Source organism: Vulpes lagopus, chromosome 23 (assembly GCF_018345385.1).
Source record: "Vulpes lagopus strain Blue_001 chromosome 23, ASM1834538v1, whole genome shotgun sequence".
Lineage (NCBI taxonomy): Eukaryota > Metazoa > Chordata > Mammalia > Carnivora > Canidae > Vulpes > Vulpes lagopus.
This window is the reverse complement of record NC_054846.1, coordinates 55,066,299-55,088,408: the sequence shown is the minus strand read 5'-3', so window position 1 is coordinate 55,088,408 and position 22,110 is coordinate 55,066,299. Positions and strand designations below refer to the sequence as shown.

At 34.9% G+C, this 22,110-nt stretch overlaps 1 protein-coding gene across 9 annotated transcripts in view; it reads left to right on the top strand.

The window, feature by feature from the left end:
• The window catches only part of TUT4 (terminal uridylyl transferase 4), a 114,642-nt gene that overhangs the window by 83,094 nt on the left and 9,438 nt on the right, over positions 1–22,110 (top strand). For 4 of the 9 annotated variants that reach the window (XM_041738424.1, XM_041738419.1, XM_041738420.1 and 1 more), the window contains 13 exons: positions 1,987–2,073; positions 3,964–4,067; positions 6,833–6,890; positions 6,984–7,087; positions 7,381–7,470; positions 9,326–9,439; positions 13,960–14,037; positions 14,173–14,350; positions 14,670–14,717; positions 14,807–14,889; positions 18,754–18,869; positions 19,801–20,024; positions 20,828–20,928. In XM_041738424.1, coding sequence (XP_041594358.1) covers positions 1,987–2,073; positions 3,964–4,067; positions 6,833–6,890; positions 6,984–7,087; positions 7,381–7,470; positions 9,326–9,439; positions 13,960–14,037; positions 14,173–14,350; positions 14,670–14,717; positions 14,807–14,889; positions 18,754–18,869; positions 19,801–20,024; positions 20,828–20,928 — 1,385 coding nt within the window. The remainder of the gene's footprint in view (positions 1–1,986; positions 2,074–3,963; positions 4,068–6,832; positions 6,891–6,983; positions 7,088–7,380; positions 7,471–9,325; positions 9,440–13,959; positions 14,038–14,172; positions 14,351–14,669; positions 14,718–14,806; positions 14,890–18,753; positions 18,870–19,800; positions 20,025–20,827; positions 20,929–22,110) is intronic. The other 5 variants (XM_041738417.1, XM_041738421.1, XM_041738418.1 and 2 more) reach the window with 3 other exon arrangements.

Below are 22,110 nucleotides of genomic sequence, written 5' to 3'. Positions count from 1 at the left end.
GTTGGGTTAGTAGGCATGAAAGCAACACTAATCTTAAGATCTCCTTCAGAGCTCTTGGGGCTCAGGTGGAACATCAATGAACAGTAATGTTGAATCTTTTTTCTATGGTAGGTCTCAGCAGTGGGCTTAAAATATTCAGTAAACCATGTTAAAACAGTTGTGCTGTCATCCAGGCTTTGTTCATTTATAAAAATATTAGATTAAGTATAATTCCTAAAGGTTCTCGGATATTCCGATTGGTAAATGAGCATTGGTTTCATCTTAAAGATTCCATTTACATTAGCCCCTAACAAGAGAGTCAGCTTGTCCTTTGAAGCTCTGAAGGCAGGCATTGACTTTTCCTGTCTAGCTATGAAGGTCCTATTATCCTTTAGTCTGTGTTGGAAATCTGTTGTTTAGTGTGACCACCTTCGTTAATTATGTCAACTAGATCTCTTGGGTCACTTGTTGCCTCACCTTGCACTTTTATGTTATGCAAATGGCTTATTTTCTTAAGCCTCGTGAACTCACTTTTGCTAGCTTCAGACTTTTTCTTCTGCAGCTTCCTCATCTCTCTCAGCCTTCATATAATTGAAGAAAGTTAGAGCTTTGCTCTGGATTAGGCTGAGAGTATTGTGGCTGGTTTGATGTTCTGTTTAGACCACTCACACTTTCTCCATATCAGCAATAAAGCTGTTTCACTTTCTTATCATTTATGTATTCACTGGGGTAGCACTTTTAATTTCCTTCAGGAGCTTTGCCTTTGCCTTCACAAGGGCCTACCTTCCATCATATCTTGACTTTTGACATGCGTTCCTCACTAAGCTTCATCATTTCTAGATTTTGTTCTGAAGAGACATGTGATTTTTTTTTTCACTTGAACAGTTAACCTTACCATTGTAAGGTTATTAATTGACCTAATTTCAATATTGTTGTGTCTCAGAGAACAGGCAGGCCTGAGGAGAGGGGGAGAGAAGGGGGGAATGGCCAGTCAGTGGAGCATTCAGAACACATACATTTATTGATTGTTTGTCTTATTTGGATTGCAGTTTGTGACACCCCAAAATAATTATAGTAGTAACATCAAAGGTCACTGATCACAGATTATCATCACAAGTACAATAATTATAATGAAAAAGTTTGAAATATCATGAGAATTACCAGAATGTGACACAGACATAAGTTGAGCAAATGCTGTTGGAGAAAAGGGGCTTGATGATAGACTTGCTCAGCCACAAAATTTCAATTTGTGAAAAATAGAGTATCTGGGACAATAAAGTGAAGTGCAGTAAAGTGAAGTATGAGATATGCCTATATTCAGCTTGCAACCACAGATGCTACATTTGTTTTTCAGAAGCTGAATATTAGTTTAATCATTATAGTAAATTACTGCTTTGTTCCCATTAACTCTTGAAGATAAGTCTGGAGGAGGAGATAGAAAAAAAAAAAAGACTATTCTTGAGACTGTGTGGTCTTATTTGGGCAAATAATATGAATATAAATGAAATAGCTAGAATATTGAATGGTTACTATCAACTGACAAGTGGTTGGGGAACTGAGGAAGTTCATTCAGGAGGCATTGAAGGCTATGAATGGAAGCATCTTATAGGGAACATGTGAATCTTGATCAGGCATTTGAGGGAACTTAGGTTTGAATGGATCAAGTGCCTCACATAACAATATTGAGTATAGACTTACAGGTGGGAAAAACAATCATATATATGGGAAAGAGCAGAATGTCTAAAGAAAACAATACTAAAGAATTTGTAGAAGTAAATATATTTTGTAGATATTTCATAGGGAAAATAATCATGTGAAACATACATAAACCTATAAAAATTATTTTTTTGCTGTCCCTCTGCAGGAACAAGGATTTTAAAGTCAGAGAAGTTAACAAATAATGAAATTTTAAGTAAAGAGTTTAGGGGAAAAAAATTGAAGACCTTTTCAGATTCCATTTTCCTTACTTTTCTTTTTCCTTTTTCCTTTTTCTTTTTTTTAACTTAGATGAGTTATCACCACCCTTTTCTGAACAACACAACAGGGAGCAAATTTTAATTGGCTTGGAAAAGTTTATTCAAAAAGAATATGATGGTATGTCATATGTTAAAAATTGATTGTTTTTGTTATTATAGCCACCTAGTCTGAGTTCTGTTTATTTTAAAAGTGTTCATTGAATGTTGTGTGTTAGGTAATATTCTAGGTGCTGGGAATACAGTACCAATACAAAAGGTGAAAACTGCTTTTGTCAGCTTATATTAAGAGGGGTAAACAGATAGTCAACTAACAGATATATAATGTGATTTCAGAAAATAAATGCTATTATAGTGTAGGACTTAAAAGGATAGTGATAGGGTAGTTCTCTTTACTCTTATGGTAGTTCTTTCTGATAGAGTGACATTTGAAGAGGGTCATGAATAATGTGAGGGAGCAAGTTATATGAATATCCAAGGAGAGAACATTCTATAGAGAAAGAATAGCAAGTACAAATACCCCAAGATTATGTTTGGCATGTTTGAAGGCCATGCAGGACAATAGGTGGCTGGAGTAGATGTGTGAGGTAGACTGAAATAGAAAGATGAGATCTTGAGAGGGCCTTAGAGATATTGGTAGAAGCACTTTGAATTTTCAGTGTCTAATGAGAAGTTTCTGGGAGGTTTTAACCTTTAAGTGACATGATCTGAGAGAATAGACTATAGGTCCATAAGAATAGAAGCAAATGGAACAATTTAGGAGGCTGTTGCATAAGTTCAGATGAGACATAATATTGTTCTGGAAGAGTCCATGGGAAGTGTTCAGATACAGGACATTTTTTGAATGTAGAACCAATAGGATTTGCTGATGCTTTACATGTTAGATAGGGGGGAAAAGGAGTCAAGGATGGTTTCAAGGCTTTTACATCAGTAGTTGGGTGATATTATTTAACTGAGAAGTCCAAATAGCAGTAGGAGCACCTTTGGGGTACAAGGGTGAAGAATCAAGAGTTTTATGGCCAAATATTTTAGAAAAGGATAGAGTTGATTTATAATTAGAATGAATTTATACTTTAAAAGATAACCTGTTATATGCTATACAATTCCATTTTCTGTTATATTTGCTATTATGTAAAGTACTGACCAAATCTAAGTCTGTTATATCAAACTCATGCATATTTTTATTTGCTGATGAACATAGCTTCTTTTGTCTCTCAGTTGCCATTGAAATTTCAAGTTGGACATCAGAACCAAATTGGAGAATTAGGTTTTTACAGTACAGAATTTGTTGCCAAATATATAAAGAATTAATAGTGAGAGAAATCCATTTAAGTCACAGCTTGTTTTGAAGAGGTACCTGTTATTGAATGACACTAAATATGAAAGGGTAACTATCATAATTTATATCAAATGGATTAATCACTCACTTTGGGAGAATCGGTTCTGTGTACTAAGGTGATAATTGTAAAACTACTTGAATTGTGCCCTGAAAAAACTAGTTTATTTCCAAAAGATAAATCTCTAACTACTGAACTTTTCTATTGGTAGTGTTGTGGAGCCTGAAGACAAGTGGATGAATTTATGAGATAGTTAAATTGAAAGAAATTAATGGACTTGTTGATTGTTTGGATGTAGAAGCTGAGAGAGAAGGCTATTAGGAACTATACATATATTTCTGACATGGCCAGTTGAGTAGATAAAGATCCTATTTGCAGAGAAAAGGGATTATAGGAGCAATAGTAGGTTTGTGGTAAAGTTGAAGAGTTAGATTTAACTTGTTTTTATGATGTCTTTAGAAAAATGGAAAAAGCAGTTAGAAACAAAGGTTGTGGGAACTTGGGCAAAAGATCTGGACTTTAGATGAATATTTTGGAATTTCTCAGTATATCTGGCAAGGGAAGGTATTTAAGCCAAAGAAGTAGACATTTTGTGTTAGTCCATTAGTAGGTAATAGAAGACTCCTCTTTCCTGATAATTATGAAACTTTGGACCTTTGTTTTCCTTTATTTAGAAAAAGCAAGATTGTGCTTATTTGGCTCTTCTAAAAATGGATTTGGATTTCGTGATAGTGATCTGGATATTTGTATGACCCTGGAAGGCCATGAAAATGCAGAGGTAAGAGTTAGTGTCTGGAAAGGGATGTGGAAGTTTATTTTCTTCCCGTGGTGAATGTATTTTAAATTATGTATGTAGTGTTGATAAAAATACAGTGTCATTCTTGGTGTAAATATATTAGCAATAGTAGTATTTGAAATGTAAAAGCATTTAGCATTATCATTTTAGAAGACATTCAAATAACTAAAGAAGTAAATTTATTATTTCAATAGTTTTCTGTCACAAAAACCATGTCACTAAGAGTTAAAAGTGCTTTGTAATGAATTTTTGGAAAAAGTACACCATAGAGTTGCAATTTTTTCTATCGGAATCAACGTGAAGCTGGCGCTGTATTAGTGAACGCTGATCTCATTTCCTCTGTCTTTTCATATCTCTTCTATTAGATGATGTCTTTGTATCACTAAAGATAGAAAATAAGTGGACATCTAATTTATAAATGGGTTGTATTGTACAAGTTAATTGCAATTTGGGGGCACTTAGAACATTTTTTTTTTTCCGTAAAGCAGCGTTACAAATTTTGTGTTCTAGGATAGCTTTTAGAAACTCATTTTGGGTGGGGAGGGGAACTAACATTTATTGAGGCCTCATTTCATTCTCACAACCACCTTCGAGGTAGATAATTTACCCCATTTTACAGATGAGGAAACTGAGGCTTTGAGAGATAAACTGACTTGCCCAAGTTCACACAGCTAGTAAATGTTGGAGCCGGGATTCGTACCCAGGTCTGTCTGACTCCACAGTTCATGCTCTTTCCATTGTATCTCATTGCTTCTCTGTAATTTATTTAACCCATAATGTAGCTGAAATATAGTACTAATAGTACTGTAGAACCTAACCACTACTTTTGGGAGTTTCAATGTGAGATGCCAGCAGCAGACCTTCCCCCAGAGCAGTCTTAGCAGTGAGAGTCTTATCATGTTAGCTTTCTTCGTATACCAGCCTCCAGCAGTAGAAACATTGTCCAAGCTCCAGTAAAGAAAGGGACTGATTGGACAGGGAAGTATCCCAGGCCTTCCTAGCAGCAACTAGAAAGGAGAGGATCCCTGTAGTTGCTTTTTTCTTTACCAACATAGCTGTTGGAATTTATGTCTGAAAACCAGGGACTGCTTGCAAGATTGGGGTGTGGCCAAGCTTCTGGCATCTGTAGTTGTGTCAGTATAGCCTCTGTTGTATTATAAAAGAATTCAGCAGAATAGTGTACCTATGTTTCTGAAAATTTTTTCATAAGGTAGCTTTTAAATTGTTAGAACCAGAGCAAAGATGGCAGAGTAAAGATGTCTGGTAGATCCTTGTTTCTGTCCCTAAGAAATTATTTCTGGTATTAACATTTTATCTTTTTCCAAAAATGGAAAATTCGTAAATATTTTAGTTCTCCTTAACTAACCTTGTACTTAATGCCATCTACTTGGAAAGAGGCTACCCTTCTCCATTTTGAAGAGCAAGAATTGAGGGACTGGGAAATGACTTTACCCAGGGGAAGAGGTTAAAGTTTAGATACCTTCAATGTAAATTTAATAATCAGATTTCTAATAACTAAGGGTTTGTCTATTATATATAATCTGTGCATTCACACTGGAAAGTTGAAGCAATGCAAAAATAAATTTCCTTCTAGATGAGACAGTTGAAACCTAAAATTCAGCATAAATTGTATCTTTGCATAATAAAGAGAAAAATTATGATCTAATTAATTAATTTATTTATTGTTTATTCATGAGAGACAGAGGCAGAGACACAGGCAGAGGGAGAAGTGGGCTCCATGCAGGGAGCCCGATGTGGGACTTGATCCCTGGACTCCAGGATCAGGCCCTGGGCTGAAAGCAGGTACTAAACTGCTGAGCCACCCAGGCGTCCCAAAACTATGTTTTATTATGTGTTAATTAGCAACTATAGATTCCCTTGAATCCTCAGGTTAAGCTGCAATGACTACCGCTCTCTTGTAGCTAAAAAAGACATGTTGGGGATATGCAAAAGTGATTTTAGTAGTAAATGTGGGCACTGATGTGTATATACCATTTGGCCTAATCCAGTTTTTAAAATAATGCCATTATCTTCCTGAATTATTCCTTGTATTATGTTTATTGTTACCATATCAACTCTGCTGTCTCAGGTTTTGAAAAAAAATCAATGTATTTAAATTTGTAGAGGTAAGAATTTTCTTGAAGAAGTAGATGCTGGTAAAAATTGTATTACTTTCCCTAATCAATAAATAGCTTACAGATTTAAAGTGCTTATTTTGTGCCAAGCATATACTGCTGAATGCTTTACATACATGTCTCATACAATCCTTCCAACTACTTGATAGGGCAGGAGTCTATAGTTACTTTGACTTTGTAGAATAGTATGAAGGTCCATGACTGGTCAGAGTCATGCAGCTAGTTAATACTTAGTTGAAGTTTGAAACCAGGTTTGTCTAAATTCATTGCCTATATTCTTAAACACTATACTGTTTGTCTTCACCAGGTCCATCTCTAGTTATGTATTCACATATTTGAAAACATTATTCTTCTGTCTTTGTGCTTCTCACACTTTAATGTGGATGCGAATTACCTGGGAATCTTGTTATGATTCATTAGACTGGGGTAGGCCTGAGATTCTGCATTTCCATTGTTTCCAGATGATGGTGATACTGCAGGTCTCTAGGCCACGTACTTTAGCTTATAGCTGGAGATTTTCAGTGCTAGTATTAAATGCCTCATTAAAGTGAATTTGCATGAGGCCAAATTCAGTTAGACAAACTTTATTATTTGTTTCTTTTGTTTTTTTAGAAATTAAACTGTAAGGAAATAATTGAAAATTTGGCAAAAATTCTTAAGAGACATCCAGGTATGAATTTTAAATTACAGCTTTAAAACACATTTTTAAGCTTTTATGAAAATTATTTAACCTAATGGAGTTTTCGTGTTTGTTTTCAATCAGGTTTAAGAAACATTTTGCCTATAACTACTGCCAAAGTGCCTATAGTAAAATTTGAACATAGACGAAGTGGTTTAGAAGGTGATATCAGTTTATATAATACATTGGTAAGTTTCTTTTTCTGTGTAGACCCAGGTAGTTTACACTTGTCATTTTAAAAGCTTACAGATCCCTGTCTATACATTTATGTTTAAAAGTTTCAAATGTGAGCATTATAAGACAAAAATATTTTTAGGAATCATCTTGGTATTTCCTTCAGATGAAGATTAGTTTTTGACTCATTTATAGGTATTTTAAGTTTTGCAATTATATATTCTATTTGGAGTGTATTAATAACTTTTTATCTGATTTATAAGTTCAGTAAATTTGAAATGCTTTCAAATATGTAATTTTTTTTCAGGCTCAACATAACACAAGAATGTTAGCTACTTATGCAGCTATTGATCCTAGAGTACAGTACTTGGGATATACTATGAAAGTGTTTGCAAAGGTATTTATGAAGTGGTTAACGATCTGCTTTGTTATAAAATACAGTTTTTTTTTTTTTTTAAATACAGTGTTTAAAATGAAATATACTGATGTCAGACTTGTGAAAAATATCTTCTCAGTTCTGTTTATCTGAGTTTTTTAAAGGAAGCAATCAATAATAAATGACTCAAGTTTATACCTCTTAGAGTAGTGTGAGTCTTAGCTTTTTCATGTATGTGCTTTATTCCTTTGTTCAACACTTGAGTAAATTCTCAGTAGTAAGATTTCTCAGTGTAGTAAAGATTTTCAGCCCGAGGTATGAGAGTTGACATATCATTCTAGTTTGAGTATCTATCTGGGTTAGGAATTCTGAGATTTGGGTTTAGTTATAAATATTTCTGGCCGAGAAAACAAAACGATACCAATAAAACCTTGTGTTTCTCCAATTATAACACTTATGCTACTGAATTGTTTTCTTGTTTTGCACTAAGTGTGTAAACTCAATGAAGATAGAGAACTGTATCCCTACTTTAGTGTGCCTGCTTTATGATAGCTGCTCAGTAAATAGTTAATTTTTTAATGTGTTGGTGGAAGGCTTCTAGTAGCCGAGTGACTTTATTGCATTTTCATTTCATAAAATCCACTTTTCGGGATCCCTGGGTGGCGCAGCGGTTTAGGGCCTGCCTTTGGCCCAGGGCGTGATCCTGGAGATTCGGGATCGAATCCCACGTCGGGCTCCCGGTGCATGGAGCCTGCTTCTCCCTCTGCCTGTGTCTCTGCCTCTCTCTCTCACTGTGTGCCTATCATAAGTAAATAAAAATTAAAAAAAAAATAAAATCCACTTTTCTACAACAGGGAGACAGATAAGTCTCCCATATATGGACAGAGGTGTCATCTTAGAAAAGAGTGGCATTTAGCCACATCCTCAAATTGTATTTGATATGGCTACTTTTCTAGATTGACCTCACAGAATACCTTTAGCAAAATGGTTCTGTACTTCAGTGGAGTTGTGGCAGTGAAACTAAGGCTTTCATGTCAGAGAAATCATTCTTCCCCCTTTATATAATATCAGCTAAAGTCTTACTCAAGGCAGTTTCTGAGGATTCTTTTAGGACTTATTTTTAATTAAAAATTTGTTTGGAATAGTCAACTTATTCATGTGGTTCAAAAGTCTAAAGGGATTTCTGGTGGAAAAATCTCCCTTCTACACCTGTCTCCTAGCCAACCAGTGCCTCTTGCTGGAGACAACTGGTGTTAAAAGTTCCTCTATATTCTTCTGGAAATATACCAGTATAAGCAAATACATACGTTTCTTATCTCCTTTTTATGACAGGTATAACTCTGCTAAAAATGTTGTTTTGTACTTTGCTTTTCTCACTGATCAATAGATATTGGAAATTATTTCCTATTAGTATACTAAAGCTTTTGTCTTCTTTTTTTTTTTTCCTTTCTTTTTTTTTTTTAATGACTACAGCCTGTTCAGTTGTGTGGTCATCGGTTGTTTAAAACCTATGCTTTATTATTATTATTTTTTAATCTCAAACAACAGTGTGCTGTGATTAAAAAAACTTTAGTTATTTCACATTTTTTTGGTGTGCTTGCAGGATAACGTCTTATAATTGCTAGGTTAATAAGTGAGATTGCTTTTGCAATTTTGATACTATCATATTATTCTTCATAGATTTTTTGCTAATTTGTATTGTCATCTGTAATGTATGAGAGTGCCTGTTTACCCATCCTCATAATAGTTTGTTATTTAACTTACAGATATTTGACAGTTTGATGGGATAAAAAAAATAGTATCTTAGAGTAGTCAGTATTTCTGCATGGAATAAGATTCTGAAATTTTATTTTCAATCATTGTTATGTTTCTTTAGCGATGTGACATTGGAGATGCTTCCAGGGGAAGTTTATCTTCATATGCTTATATCCTTATGGTGCTGTACTTTCTACAGCAAAGAAAACCACCTGTTATCCCAGTTCTACAAGAGGTAGGTGTTTAAGAAAACTGGAAAGGAGTTTCTTGTGAAAACATTAAACACAGTAGGCCTTGGTCAGTTTATGAGGCCATGAAGGATTTTTCCAGCATGGACATCCTAAGTTTTCTTCTTCTCTTCATGATATAATCACATAGTGAACCTTTTTGAAAAATTCATTATGGGGGCATATAGACTGCCAAAAGAATTTTAGACAACAGAACTATTGAATATCTTCCATAGTGTGTTTGTATTTCAGTCTTAGAATGTTGCAGATGATGGTGGAAGTCGTATGGCCCATGAATACACACATTCTGGTCTCAGATGGCAAGTGTAAAGTGTTTTCTCTCCATAGTATTCTCGCTGCTCCTGCCTGGCAGTGAAGTTTGGTATATTCTTGTGTGTACTTTGGTTGACTTTGTGAATTTTGGTTGAGGAAAGAAACCCAAGGAAATTCTTGCTCATCTCTGTAAGGTCATATTAATTGCATCAAGCATAAGAATGTACGTCAGAAGAAACCTGTTCATCAGATTTGATAATTCATGGGTTCCCTTTTGGTAGCCAATTTATACTCTGAAATAGGCTCAAAGGAGTTCTTAATCATCTATCTATTCCTCCTCATTTTTGGACAAAGTATATTTGCAAGCATTTGGGAGGATCCAGTTCTGGTATCCTTAGGTGATTATTTTGAAGTAAGAGAGAAGCATCAGAATTGTTTGGTAAATCATATATTCTGACTTTTCACAAACCAATAGTCCTGGCAGAGAAGAAAATCACAAAATAAGCAAGCCATATGGTGGATGTCAGATGGCCTTAGTAAGTTTTAAAAAGTTCTAATGAATGCCATGTGCTTATAGCAGCCTTTATTCCTCCTTTTAAATTAACAGTAAAGAAGAAACAAAAATTTCAAATGTCCTTTCCTGACAAAATTTTAAGTTGCTGAATCTACGTTGAGTGATGTAATTTTTAACAAGGTTGTTCACAGTAGGATATTTAAAATTTAACATGAATTAAGGAGGCCTGACAAGGCCAAGGTCATTCTGTATATTAGTCTAACTATTGTTAAGGCTTTAAATTTGGGTATCTTAAATGCATTATTACCCAGCAATATTACAGCAGCCATTTACTATAATTTGCTATGACTTTGACAGAACACAGTGATTAACTCAAGTGGCACACAAATTTTGTTTTCATGGTGGTTTGTCTGTGTTCTCATTCCCATGAATGAGGAGCCACTCAGGCAGTACTATATAATGGAAAGAGCAGGGGCATGATTTTGAAGCCAGAAATACCTTATCTGAATCCTAATTCTGACATTGTGGCCTTCAATAAACTGCCTGACTGCCACTAGTCCAAGTTTCATCAAAAGTATTAATGTAATAATAGTATTATTTCAGTATATTGTTATAAGGAACAGAGAAGTCAAATGCCTTTGAATTATAGTGGGTTCTAAGGTAGGTGTTCATAAATGGTGCTTGCTTTATTATTACTACTACTATCATTAGCATCTTTATTAATATTATTATTGGAATAATATTGGAAAAATATAGATAGGACTGCAGTAGCCAACTTCAAGAACTCTCCCATTATCTGCTTAACAGTGCTTGATGAAATGAGAGACAGTCCATGGAATGTTTTCCATCATAATGAGCTCTGATTGTGGGGGGCTTTGTGATACATATGAACTGATGATATATGGATTTTTGCTTCTGGCCTTTTTTGCTTGTCATATGGGACCCCATTGTCCATTGCTCTGGCATCATTTAAGTATTGGTCATTGACATCGATCAACTTTTAAGGGTAAGGATATGTTTAATGAAGCTGTTGATCTTTGACTCCATTTGTAATTGAACCTAGACTTGAAGTGACTGAGTATAAGTAAGACTCTGAGAGGTATATTTTTCATGGTTAATAACACAAAGTTCTTTAGGTCAAAAGGAGCTTTCCTAAGCAGAATGATTTTGCTGTATTCTAGAAAATCATCATATGTAAAAGTAAATTTTCATGTAAAGATATTAAAAGAAGGTTAGGGATTGTTAATCACACTTGATATTATGAACTTCCATGTTTTCTAAGCTCATACCAGCTTAAAAATTGCAATTGAATGGATGACTCTTGAAGACATTATGCTAAGTGAAATAAACTAGTCACTAAAGGGTAAATATTGTATGATTCTACTTTATATAGGGTGGTCAAACACATAGAGATGGAAAGTGGAATGTGGTTTTCAGGGGCTAGGAGAGGGAGGAATGGGAAATCATTGCTTAATAGTATCAGTTTTATTTTTGCAAGATGAAAAGAATTCTGTAGATGGATGGTGGTGATGGTACACAACAGTGTGAGTGTACTTAATGCCACTGAACTGAATATTATAAAATTTACCATCATGATCATTTTTGTTATGTGTATTTTACCACAACTAAAATATTGCAATTTAAATATAGCAGCAAATCCTAAAATACTACCATTGAATATGAAAGTAATTGTGGAAATGTACAGGATCTCCTTGTACAAATATGATTGTTTCATGAGGTTTTTAGAGGAAGGACTGAGAGCTTGAGTAGAGGATGATTAGTGTTGAGTGAAAGAGAAGAGAGAAATGGAAAGAGAAATTGTGTGTGTGAGTGTGTGTGTGTGTGTGTGTGTGTGTGTGTGTAAGAGAAAGGGAGGATAGCATTAATCCTAAGGCCTGAAACAGTGTAAATTAGAAAATGAAATATGAGAGCTCATAAAAAATATAGGCAAATCAATGATTAAACATCTTCCAATGCCCACAGGGTCCATTTACTGTGTTATCAGCCAGCATAGTTGGGCTTGGATTATGGTTCTTAGTCAAAAATAAGAATTACATTAAAAAGAATCAGGGTCAAAAGACGTAGCCTGTATTATTCCCATGTAAACCTATAATAGCATCTATAAGGGTAAAATATCCTATAATGGTAAAATTATACTTTGATTTCTTTAATACCTTTATTTCATTTTTCAGGGCAGAATTTGTTGTAGGTATTCTAGGCTTTCCCATGTTTCTTTTATGAAGTGTCAGAATTTATGGTAGATAGTAATTGTATGTAAGTTACATAAATTTAAAAAGCAACTGGGGAGCCTAGGTGGTTCAGTCAGTTAAGTGTCTGACTCTTGATTTTGGCTCAGGTCATGATGGCTTGTGAGATGGAGCCATGCCTTGGGTTCCACACTCAGCAGGAAGTCTGAGAGTCTCTCTTTCCCTTTGTCCCTCCCCCTTTGCATTCGTATGCTTACGTGTGCACTTGCTCTCTCAAAAACAGCTTATGAGCCTAAGTTTCTGGAAACTTCATCTTTTTGTAAACATGATTTTGGAGTAAATACATTCATTCAACAAACCTGTATTAAGTATTCTCTGTATGACAGACTTTGATGTAGTAGGAATTTTGGCTCCAGAATTAAGTTACAGTTTTTGCCTATGAAAAATTTAAACCTGAGTGTGAGATTAGAGGGGCCAGACATGTTAATTTTGTAAATCACTGTGCCACCTAAAATGCAAGGGGTTATGGGGACCACCTTATCTGATGGTTTTAAAGTATTTTCTGGCAAGCTGTAGGTGCTCATTAGTGTATGTATGAGAAGCAAGGTAAGATAAAAATGGGGTATGTTTTCTCCACTCAGCCTTCTATTTAAAGTACTACTTTTATCTGTTTTAAGCTTCCGGGAAGATTCCTCTTAAGAAAAGATTCTATAGCTTAAAAGAAAAATAAAATTTGATAACAACTGACCTAATTAATCTAGTCTCTCATTTTCGTTGGGAAAACTTAAGATTTTAGGAGAATAATTGTCTTGTCTAGAGTCACTACTAGGCAGGACTAAGACTAGAAATGAGGTCGGCTGACGGTGAGCCTGTTGCAACTTTTTACTTTATTGCATCTTTTTTAAAGAAGTCCTCTTACACAGGATACTTTTCTTCTAGTAGCATTGCATCACCACCACCCCTTTCCTCACAATGAGTAATTATTCATGAAGATTTTATAGTTTTTATCTGGGTGTTGGAGAGATGTCAGAAAAAGCTACCTAATTTTCTCTTCAAAAAAATCAATAGCCAGGGGCTTTTTTAGCCTCATCTGATACAGATAACTGTGTAAAAATACTAGAGCTCTTCCCCAAAACATACAGTTCTGTTGATTTCCTTTGGGTGTACAAATCAATAGGTATTATGTATTTCTACATCTATGATCCTTAGATGAAAATATGGTTTTCATTGTTTTTTTTTTTTCTTTAGTTTCACTTCATTAGTCTTGGGCTGGATGGGTTTTGACAGGCAAAATAGGTAACATCAAATATGTTATTTGGAAAGTCTCATGCTCTTAAGATATCCTTTCCCAGCTTTGATCTTCCAGATACATTTTATTCATTAATACCTTGGCATCAAATTATACCATCCTGACATGTTCCTTTTGGAAAGAAGTATCTCAGTATCTTTTATGGCTACATTCTAAAATGATATGAAGATACTTGGGCATTTGCTTTATAAAACTTAAAATCTGATGATAAAATTGTTTTTACAGATCTTTGATGGAAAACAGATTCCACAGAGAATGGTTGATGGATGGAATGCATTTTTCTTTGATAAAACAGAAGAACTGGTAATTTTTTTTCATTCTTTATGTTATAGAATGCTCACTGATATATGTTAGGATTTGCATAATTTAATAATTTTACTTATACTTAAGGTCCATATTTTGGGTAAGTATAGACATCTCTTTTTTTCTTACCTATAGAAAAAGCGTTTACCTTCACTTGGAAAGAACACAGAAACCTTAGGAGAGCTTTGGTTGGGACTGCTTCGCTTCTATACTGAAGAGTTTGATTTTAAGGAATATGTAATTAGCATTCGGCAGAAAAAGCTGTTGACAACTTTTGAGAAGCAGTGGACATCCAAATGCATTGCAATTGAAGGTAATCATTTAGCTGACATTAACTGAGGAACAAAACCAAACAAAAAGCCAGGCTTTCATTTGGCAAGGAAATTGAAGGAAAAACTAAAAACACATTAGAATTTGGAAGATTCTTCCTCTTGATTTTTATGTTTTGACCCTTTTATTACTTTTTTCCCTCCCCCAGTTTCTGTCTTTTTTAATCTATAATTTTAGAAGAATAACTTGCTCATTTGAATGGTCTGATTATGTAGTGTTAGTCTCTAGTTATGGCTCCTATGTATATTTTATGTTGTAATGAACATAATTCCTAATTGAAAAATGAAATATTTATTTTCTAGATCCTTTTGACTTGAATCATAACCTTGGTGCTGGAGTATCTAGAAAAAGTAAGTTTTAAATATACAGATACCCTGTTTTTAAAGCTTTTACACATTAAAGTCTGCATCTTTATTTATTTTTTTTCTTTTTTAAATAGTGACCAATTTTATCATGAAGGCATTTATCAATGGAAGGAAACTTTTTGGTACCCCTTTTTATCCACTCATTGGCAGAGAAGCTGTAAGTTACCATAATTTGAATTCTGAGTCTTTCTTATAGAATTGCTTTTTTTGTAATATAGGAGACCTTATCCTATTTCCAAGTTGGTGTTAGAAATAGGGGAATGGGACAATTATACGCTCCCTATTTTTTTTTTTTTATTGCACTTACCATAGTTCATAATGAGATAACTGCAAAATTTTGTGTGTCTCTTTGTTGAATTCTGTCTTTCTCATTAGACTATCATAGTTCCATGAGGACAGGGTCTGTTATCTCTTCATCATATTTCCAGTACCTGGTAAGATGGCACAAATAAACATTTGTTGAATGAATGAAGGTAGTCAAGAGTCAGTATCCTTAAATTTTGAATTTGAGGTGCTGCCCACTGCCCCCTTCCATCTTTAGAAATCTTGATGAAAATATAAAGAGGACAACACCAAAGAAATACTTCCTTACTTGCTGAGACTTCTGCTCTAATTTTGAGATAGCCGAATTTGATGGCATGGAACTGAGAGAATTCCTTTTGCCTAAACTGGGTGGTATAGTATTTCCCATTCCTCTTGGTCTCACTCTGGTTTTTGGTTGCTTTCTAATGGGAGAAGGTCTAAGGTTCGCAGAAAAAGAAACTTCCAAGAGAAGCAATCTCGAGAGAAAATGTCTCTTCTATTACATAACGAATATCCTTGATTTTGTTCAGTATAGTTTCTGTACTCTTTCTTTGGGATGTAGGGTGAGAAAAGCAGAAGAGTCTACAGCTGTTTTCCCTTGTAGCATTACTTCTCAGACATTTCTTATTATCCTGCACCTTAGGGGATGGTGGTGATAATAATTATAATGGAGAGATAGAAAATAACAGTAAAATTTGAAATGACATCAAAGTTGTGTAAGAACAAAATGTCAAACAAAAGGAAAATCCAACAATAATTTTACTAACATACTAATTAAAAATAATATATGAAGAGCACAGTCAGATCAAAATAAATCTGCTGATACACTAATAAAGCATTTTACCTGAAAATTGTGGGAATTCCAACTATTAGTGTGTATATGTACGTATGTTCCATAGGAACCTAGCAGTTTCATGTTGTCAGACTTTTTTAGTAGAATATTAGAGTCCTTAGTAAACTACAAATGTGCTAATAACTTTAGTCTATGAATACAAAGTTTTAGCAGCTCTTAATAACTCAGTATAAGTAGTCCTAGTAGATACCAGTCTTCGGTCTTGAATATCATTTGCAGTAAGACCCAAACATCAGTGGGGCCTGTCTGAAGGGGCCTGTGAGTCTGCTAACCATTTTTTGATCTACTTTTTTCTGTTTTAAAAGTCAATATATAGTATTCTATGGCTTGTGTATACTAGTTTAACTATTCTCCTTTGGTGGACATTTAAATTGTTTTTATTATCCGTGTTATAACTGATACTGTAGAAAATATCCTTTAAAGTCTTTCATACTAAAATAAATAAATAAATAAATAAAAACAAAGTCTTTCATACTTATACTTTCCATAGTAAAATTTATTCTTTTGATGCATATTTATTGATTTCTCTCCTATGTACTGACTAGGCTTGTAGGGATACAAAATAGATGTGTTTCATTCCTATATTACTGAAAATGAAGACAAGTATATTTTCTATTCATTCATATTTTTTGCTCACTCACATATTCTCTTTTCATCTATTTACATTATTAGGTCCTCTACTATTCTGACTCATTTTCTCCCATTCTGTCAGCTATCTTCTGTCTTCATTTTTCTTCCCACTTAACTTAGATTTCCTGGTCTGCTCCTGGCATATATTTTAAATTCCTTTGCACCACTGACCCTTTTTTTGTTTTTATAGGTTTGTCAATGAGGACATTTCATATAAATGGAACCATAAAACTTGTAGCCTTTTGTGACTGGCTTCTTTCACTTGGCCTAATGTTCTCAGAGTTCGTTCATGTTGTACCATGTATCACCACCTCATTCCTTTTTATGATTGAACAGTATTCCATTAAATGGAATATATATCACATTTTATTTATCCATTCATCACCTATGATGGACATTTGAGTTGTTTCTACTTCTTGCCTCTTATGAGTAATGCTGCTGTGAATATTTCTGCACAAATTTTTGTGTGGATGTGTGTTTTAATTTCTTTTGGGTATATACCTAACAGTAGAATTGCTGGTTCATTTTGACAAATTTATGTTTAACTTTCTGAGGTGCTGACAGACTTTTTTTAAAGCATCTGTGTTATTTTACATTCCTACTGCCAATATGTATGGATCCATTTCATCTACATCCTTTCTTTTTTTTTATGATAGCCATCCTAGTAGGTGTGTCTCTTATACTTTTATCTTTGACTTTAAGTAGATTTGAAGAGTGCTAAGTGGATATGTTATTTTGTCTTCCAGGGACGTGGGTACTGTTAGGACAAACTGGTCCTTGTGATAGTGCAAAACAAAACTAAACTAAAACTTAGTTTATTATGCTAGGTGGTAGGATAAAGAAAATACGATCCTGCTACTTCTAAAACTTGGGAAAATTATTTACTTTGTATTGGTTCTGTACCTTCTCTTAAATGTTACATGTTCTTGAAATGTTATAATGCAAATCCAATCATATTTTAAATAAACCAGAGGATTGCTTTATTTACAGAGAGGTCTTTTGTAAAGAGTATAATTCTTGGGGCATCTGGGTGGCTCAGTCAGCTAAGTGTCTGCCTTCAGCTCAGGTCATGATTTCAGAGTCCTGGAATTGAGTCCTGCATCAGGCTCCCTGTTCAGCGGGTATTCTGCTGGTTCCCTTACCCCTGTCCCCTGCTTGTGATTGCTCTCTCTCAAATAAAATCTTTTCAAAAAAAAAATTCTTTTTTTTCAAAATAGCCTTCTTGAGGCAAAAAGCAGGAGATTTGTAGTCAGACCAACTTAGCTTGAAATCCTGTTTACTTACCAGCTTTTTTACTATGGGTAAATGACTCAAACTCTACGAGCTTCTATTTCTTCATCTGTAAGTGAGGATGAAAATAGTTTCTACTTTAATAAGTTATTAGGCAAAGATGCCACAGATGAATGAAGAAATGTGGATGTAAAGTGGTTAGCACTATTAGCAACTGTGATATTGATGATGATGATAATTTCTTTTCTTGATTTATTTGAGAGAGAGAACAGAGGGAAGGAAGGACAGAGGGAATAGGAGGAGGAGAATCCGAGCTGAGTATGGAGCCTGACTGGGGTCTGGATCCCACAACCCCTGAGATCATGACCTGAACTGAAATCATGAGCCAAGCTGCTCAACCACCTGAGTCACCCTGGGGTCCTGATGATGATAATTCTTAATCTTATTTTCATATCATGGTTTTAATAACAGTGAAATAATTTGTTGTTATTTATTTCCTTTTTTTTTTTTTTTAAAGATTTTATTTATTTGACAGAAAGAGACAGAACGAACAGGGCAGAGGGAGAGGGACAAGCAGACTCCTGGCTGAGCAGGGAGCCCAACATGGGCTTGATCCCTGGACTCTGGGACCATGACTTGAGCTAAAGGCAGATGCTTAACCAACTGAGTGACCTAGGCACCCCATTTATTTCCTTTTTTGTTTTTGTTTTTTGATAGCGAGTTTTTTTTTTTTAATATATTATTTATTCATGAGAGACACAGAGAGAAAGAGGCAGAGACACAGGCAGAGGGAGACGCAGGCTCCATGCAAGGAGCCCAATGTGGGACTCAATCTGGGATCCCAGGATCACGCCCTGAGCCAAAGGCAGACGCTCAACCACTGAGCCACCCAGGCATTCCTATTTCCTTTTTTAAAACCACTTTTGCATGTTGGTCTTCTTTCCATTTGGATTCCAAAATTCATAGTGGTTTTTTTTTTCTAGTAAAGTTTTATTTTCTCTCTAGGAATACTTCTTTGATTCCCGAGTGCTAACAGATGGAGAACTGGCTCCCAATGATCGATGTTGTCGTGTGTGTGGAAAAATAGGCCACTACATGAAAGACTGCCCTAAAAGGAGAAGGTTGGCAAATGATTGTATATCAACATTACAGGGAAAATAAATGTGAGGCCAATTGTAGCTATAACTGTGCTCATATATAAGTGAGAAAGTTCAGGGCTTTAAATTGGACGTTAGGTAAAATGTGTATTGGAGTGGAATTTTGTTACAGAATGATATTTATTCATGGCACAGTGGTATCTCATTCATTTGTTCATGTATTCATTAATGCATTCAGTTTCTGTTTCTTGAGGGTTTTTTTTTTTTTTTTTTTAATTGAAGAAGCATTTATTGACACCTACTCTACTGGGAACTGTGCCAGGAGCCAAGAAAAAAAAAAAATGACCAAGTCATGGGGTTCTTGCTGAGTACCTTCCAGTCCTGCAAATTAGTAATTAAAATATAATTGAATCTGTGAGATATTTGAGTTATACCTATATAATATATACCTTGAGGCATATACATCCTCTATACCCCCAAAAATATAATTATCAAATATATCTTCCTATATTCTATATACTCTGTTTAATAGGCCAGGAAAATTCTTTCTTTAGTTTTCAAGGCTTGTGTAGTAAGAGCTTAGAACTTTTCAGAGAGTATTAATTCCTAGGTTCAATCAGTGCTATATGCTGACTTAAATTTAGAGAAGACACTTTCTTTAGGCATCAGCTTTTCCTCTGTAAAATGGAGATAATAAATACCAACCTCTTAAATATTGTTATAAGATTACAATTTGATATTAAAGTTTTTTCTAATTTGATATTATTAAGCTACTGGAATACCCAGTTTCTGCCATATGAGTAGGTGTGCTCTAAATGTGAGTTCCTTTGCCTTAAAAAAGGTGCATGAAACAATGGGCATGTTAATCCCTTTATTGTGAAACTTTTGTATAGTTTAGGTTGTTCTGTGCTTCACTCAGTTTACAAGTCCCTAGCCCCCACATTATTGGTATCAGCAGTTTACTGTTTAGACTAAAGAAGAAAGACAGTGAAGAAGAGAAGGATGGAAATGAAGAGGAGAAGGATTCACGAGACCTTGTTGACCCCCGAGACCTCCATGACAGTCGAGAGTTTAGAGACCCCAGAGACCTCAGATGCTTTATATGTGGAGATGCAGGACATGTACGAAGAGAGTGCCCAGAGGTCAAGCTGGCCCGTCAGAGGAACAGCAGTGTGGCAGGTAAATAGAAAAGACCAAAAATAGTTTTTGGTAGAAATAAGGTCATTTGTGTTGATGTCATTCTAAGGATTCTGATTCCTCTCTGTTCCAAACTTAGCTGTATGATTTTGGACCTTACAATTTCTTAAAGAGAGAAAATTTAGCCTTTATTTTAGACAGTACTCAGATACATTCACTATTAAAGTCTTAGCAGTCTGTTGTATTCAGTAAACTCCCTTTAAGTATTCTGTTGATTTCAGTTACATCCTTTATTCTTTCCCTAGCAAAATTAATAGAAATTAAATTTTTTTTTCCTCCAAAAGTTAACAGGAGTTTTTTTTCTGGGAACATGTACAGGAGAAATTATATCTCTTCCCATTACTATTATGTGTGAGAGAGATCTGTTCCTGTTATAATTCGTAAGTAATTTTAAGAACTAGAAACCCCAGTTTTAAGAAACTAGAAACCCCACGTTCAATGAAAGAAAAAATAGAATATTTAGAAGTGATGATTTCCAGTTACTCAGATTCTTGTTGCAGAAGGTTTTCTTAAATATATCATCTCCTTTAGAAAAGAAGTATATGTCTTTTTGTTCTTGTTTCTACTACCAGTGTATTTTTTTTTTTTTTTGGTGATTTGCATGATTGAAAAATGGCTTTAAAAATACTAGTTGTTATAAGTCTTTCACAAACGTAATAATGATTTAAAAGTCCAAGTTTATAAAGTTAGAAGGATTTGAAACTCTTAACAGAGGAAGGGAGTTTATTGATTGTCATTTCTTAGTTTTTTTATCTGTTGATTTTCTTTCTTATGTCTTCTCTTAGCAGCCCAGCTGGTCCGCAACCTTGTAAATGCCCAACAAGTGGCTGGTTCTGCTCAGCAACAAGGTGATCAGTCCATAAGGACTAGACAGTCCTCAGAATGTGTAAGTACTCTGCCTGCAAAGGGATTAGTTTTGTCAGGAAGATAGTACTATCTTTGATGGGTGATATGATTGATCTTTTAGACTGGCAAATATAGTCATCCAGATTACACAGTGCTTTGTAGAGGTGTCCTTGCTAGGCACATGAGGTGGGATGAGCATTACCTTTGGAGTAATGCAGATCTGGCTTTTTATCTGTGGGTAAGCTACTTAACTTTAGTAAGCCTGCCTTCTTATTTGTAAAATAAGATAACTACCTAATACATTTGTTGATTGGTTAAAATAAGGTAATGACTTTGAGGTTTCAGGCTTTGCCTAGTGGCAGAAGATCAGCACAATATTTATAAAAATAGACACAAAGCTTGAGATGTGTTAGGGGTTTAGTAGTGTTGGGGCAATACATGCATGGTGTTGGACTTGCCTGAAGCTTTTATGTGTCTCCTCATAGCTGATATGAATACCTAGTGAAATACGTCCTCTGAAAGAAGAGTATTGAATTAGAGTTCAGGTTTACAAGTTTCATATTAACTTTGCTGAGTTACTCTTAACCCTTGTGTAAATGTCTGTTTACCATGTACTCCTTAAATTAATTTAATGCGAATTGAATACTTCCTTACTCTAAACCTGATACTGTGCTTTGGTGCTTCACACTTGATCCCTTGGATGGCCATGTGAAGTGATAGGTATTAGTATGATCAAACTTTACAAATTGGGAAGCTGAGAATAAGAGAAATTAAAAGATTCAAACCTGGGTCTAGGTGCTAAATATGGTATAATCTGTGTTTAGAAAAAATTCTTAGAGGCTATTTGAAGATCAGTATTGGGAAAGTCTTGTAACAACTCTCCCATTTAGGAGCCCACTAACCCCACTTATAATATTTGAATACCCACTATGGTGCTGACATTTTTTTCTTTTCTTTTTTTTAAATTAAATATTTTATTTCTTTATCTGACACAGAGAGCACAAGCTCTCTGCTGGGGAGCAGCAGAGGGAGAGGGAGAAGCAACTCTCCACTGAGCAGGGAGTCTGATGTGGGCTCGATCCCAGGACTCTGGAATCATGACCTGAGCTGAAGGCAGACACTTAACTGACTGAGCTGCCACCCAGGCACCCTGGGCCTGACATTGTCATAAATGTTTTTTAACAACAGTAATATTAGCTAACATTGTTTAGTGGCTGTTGGC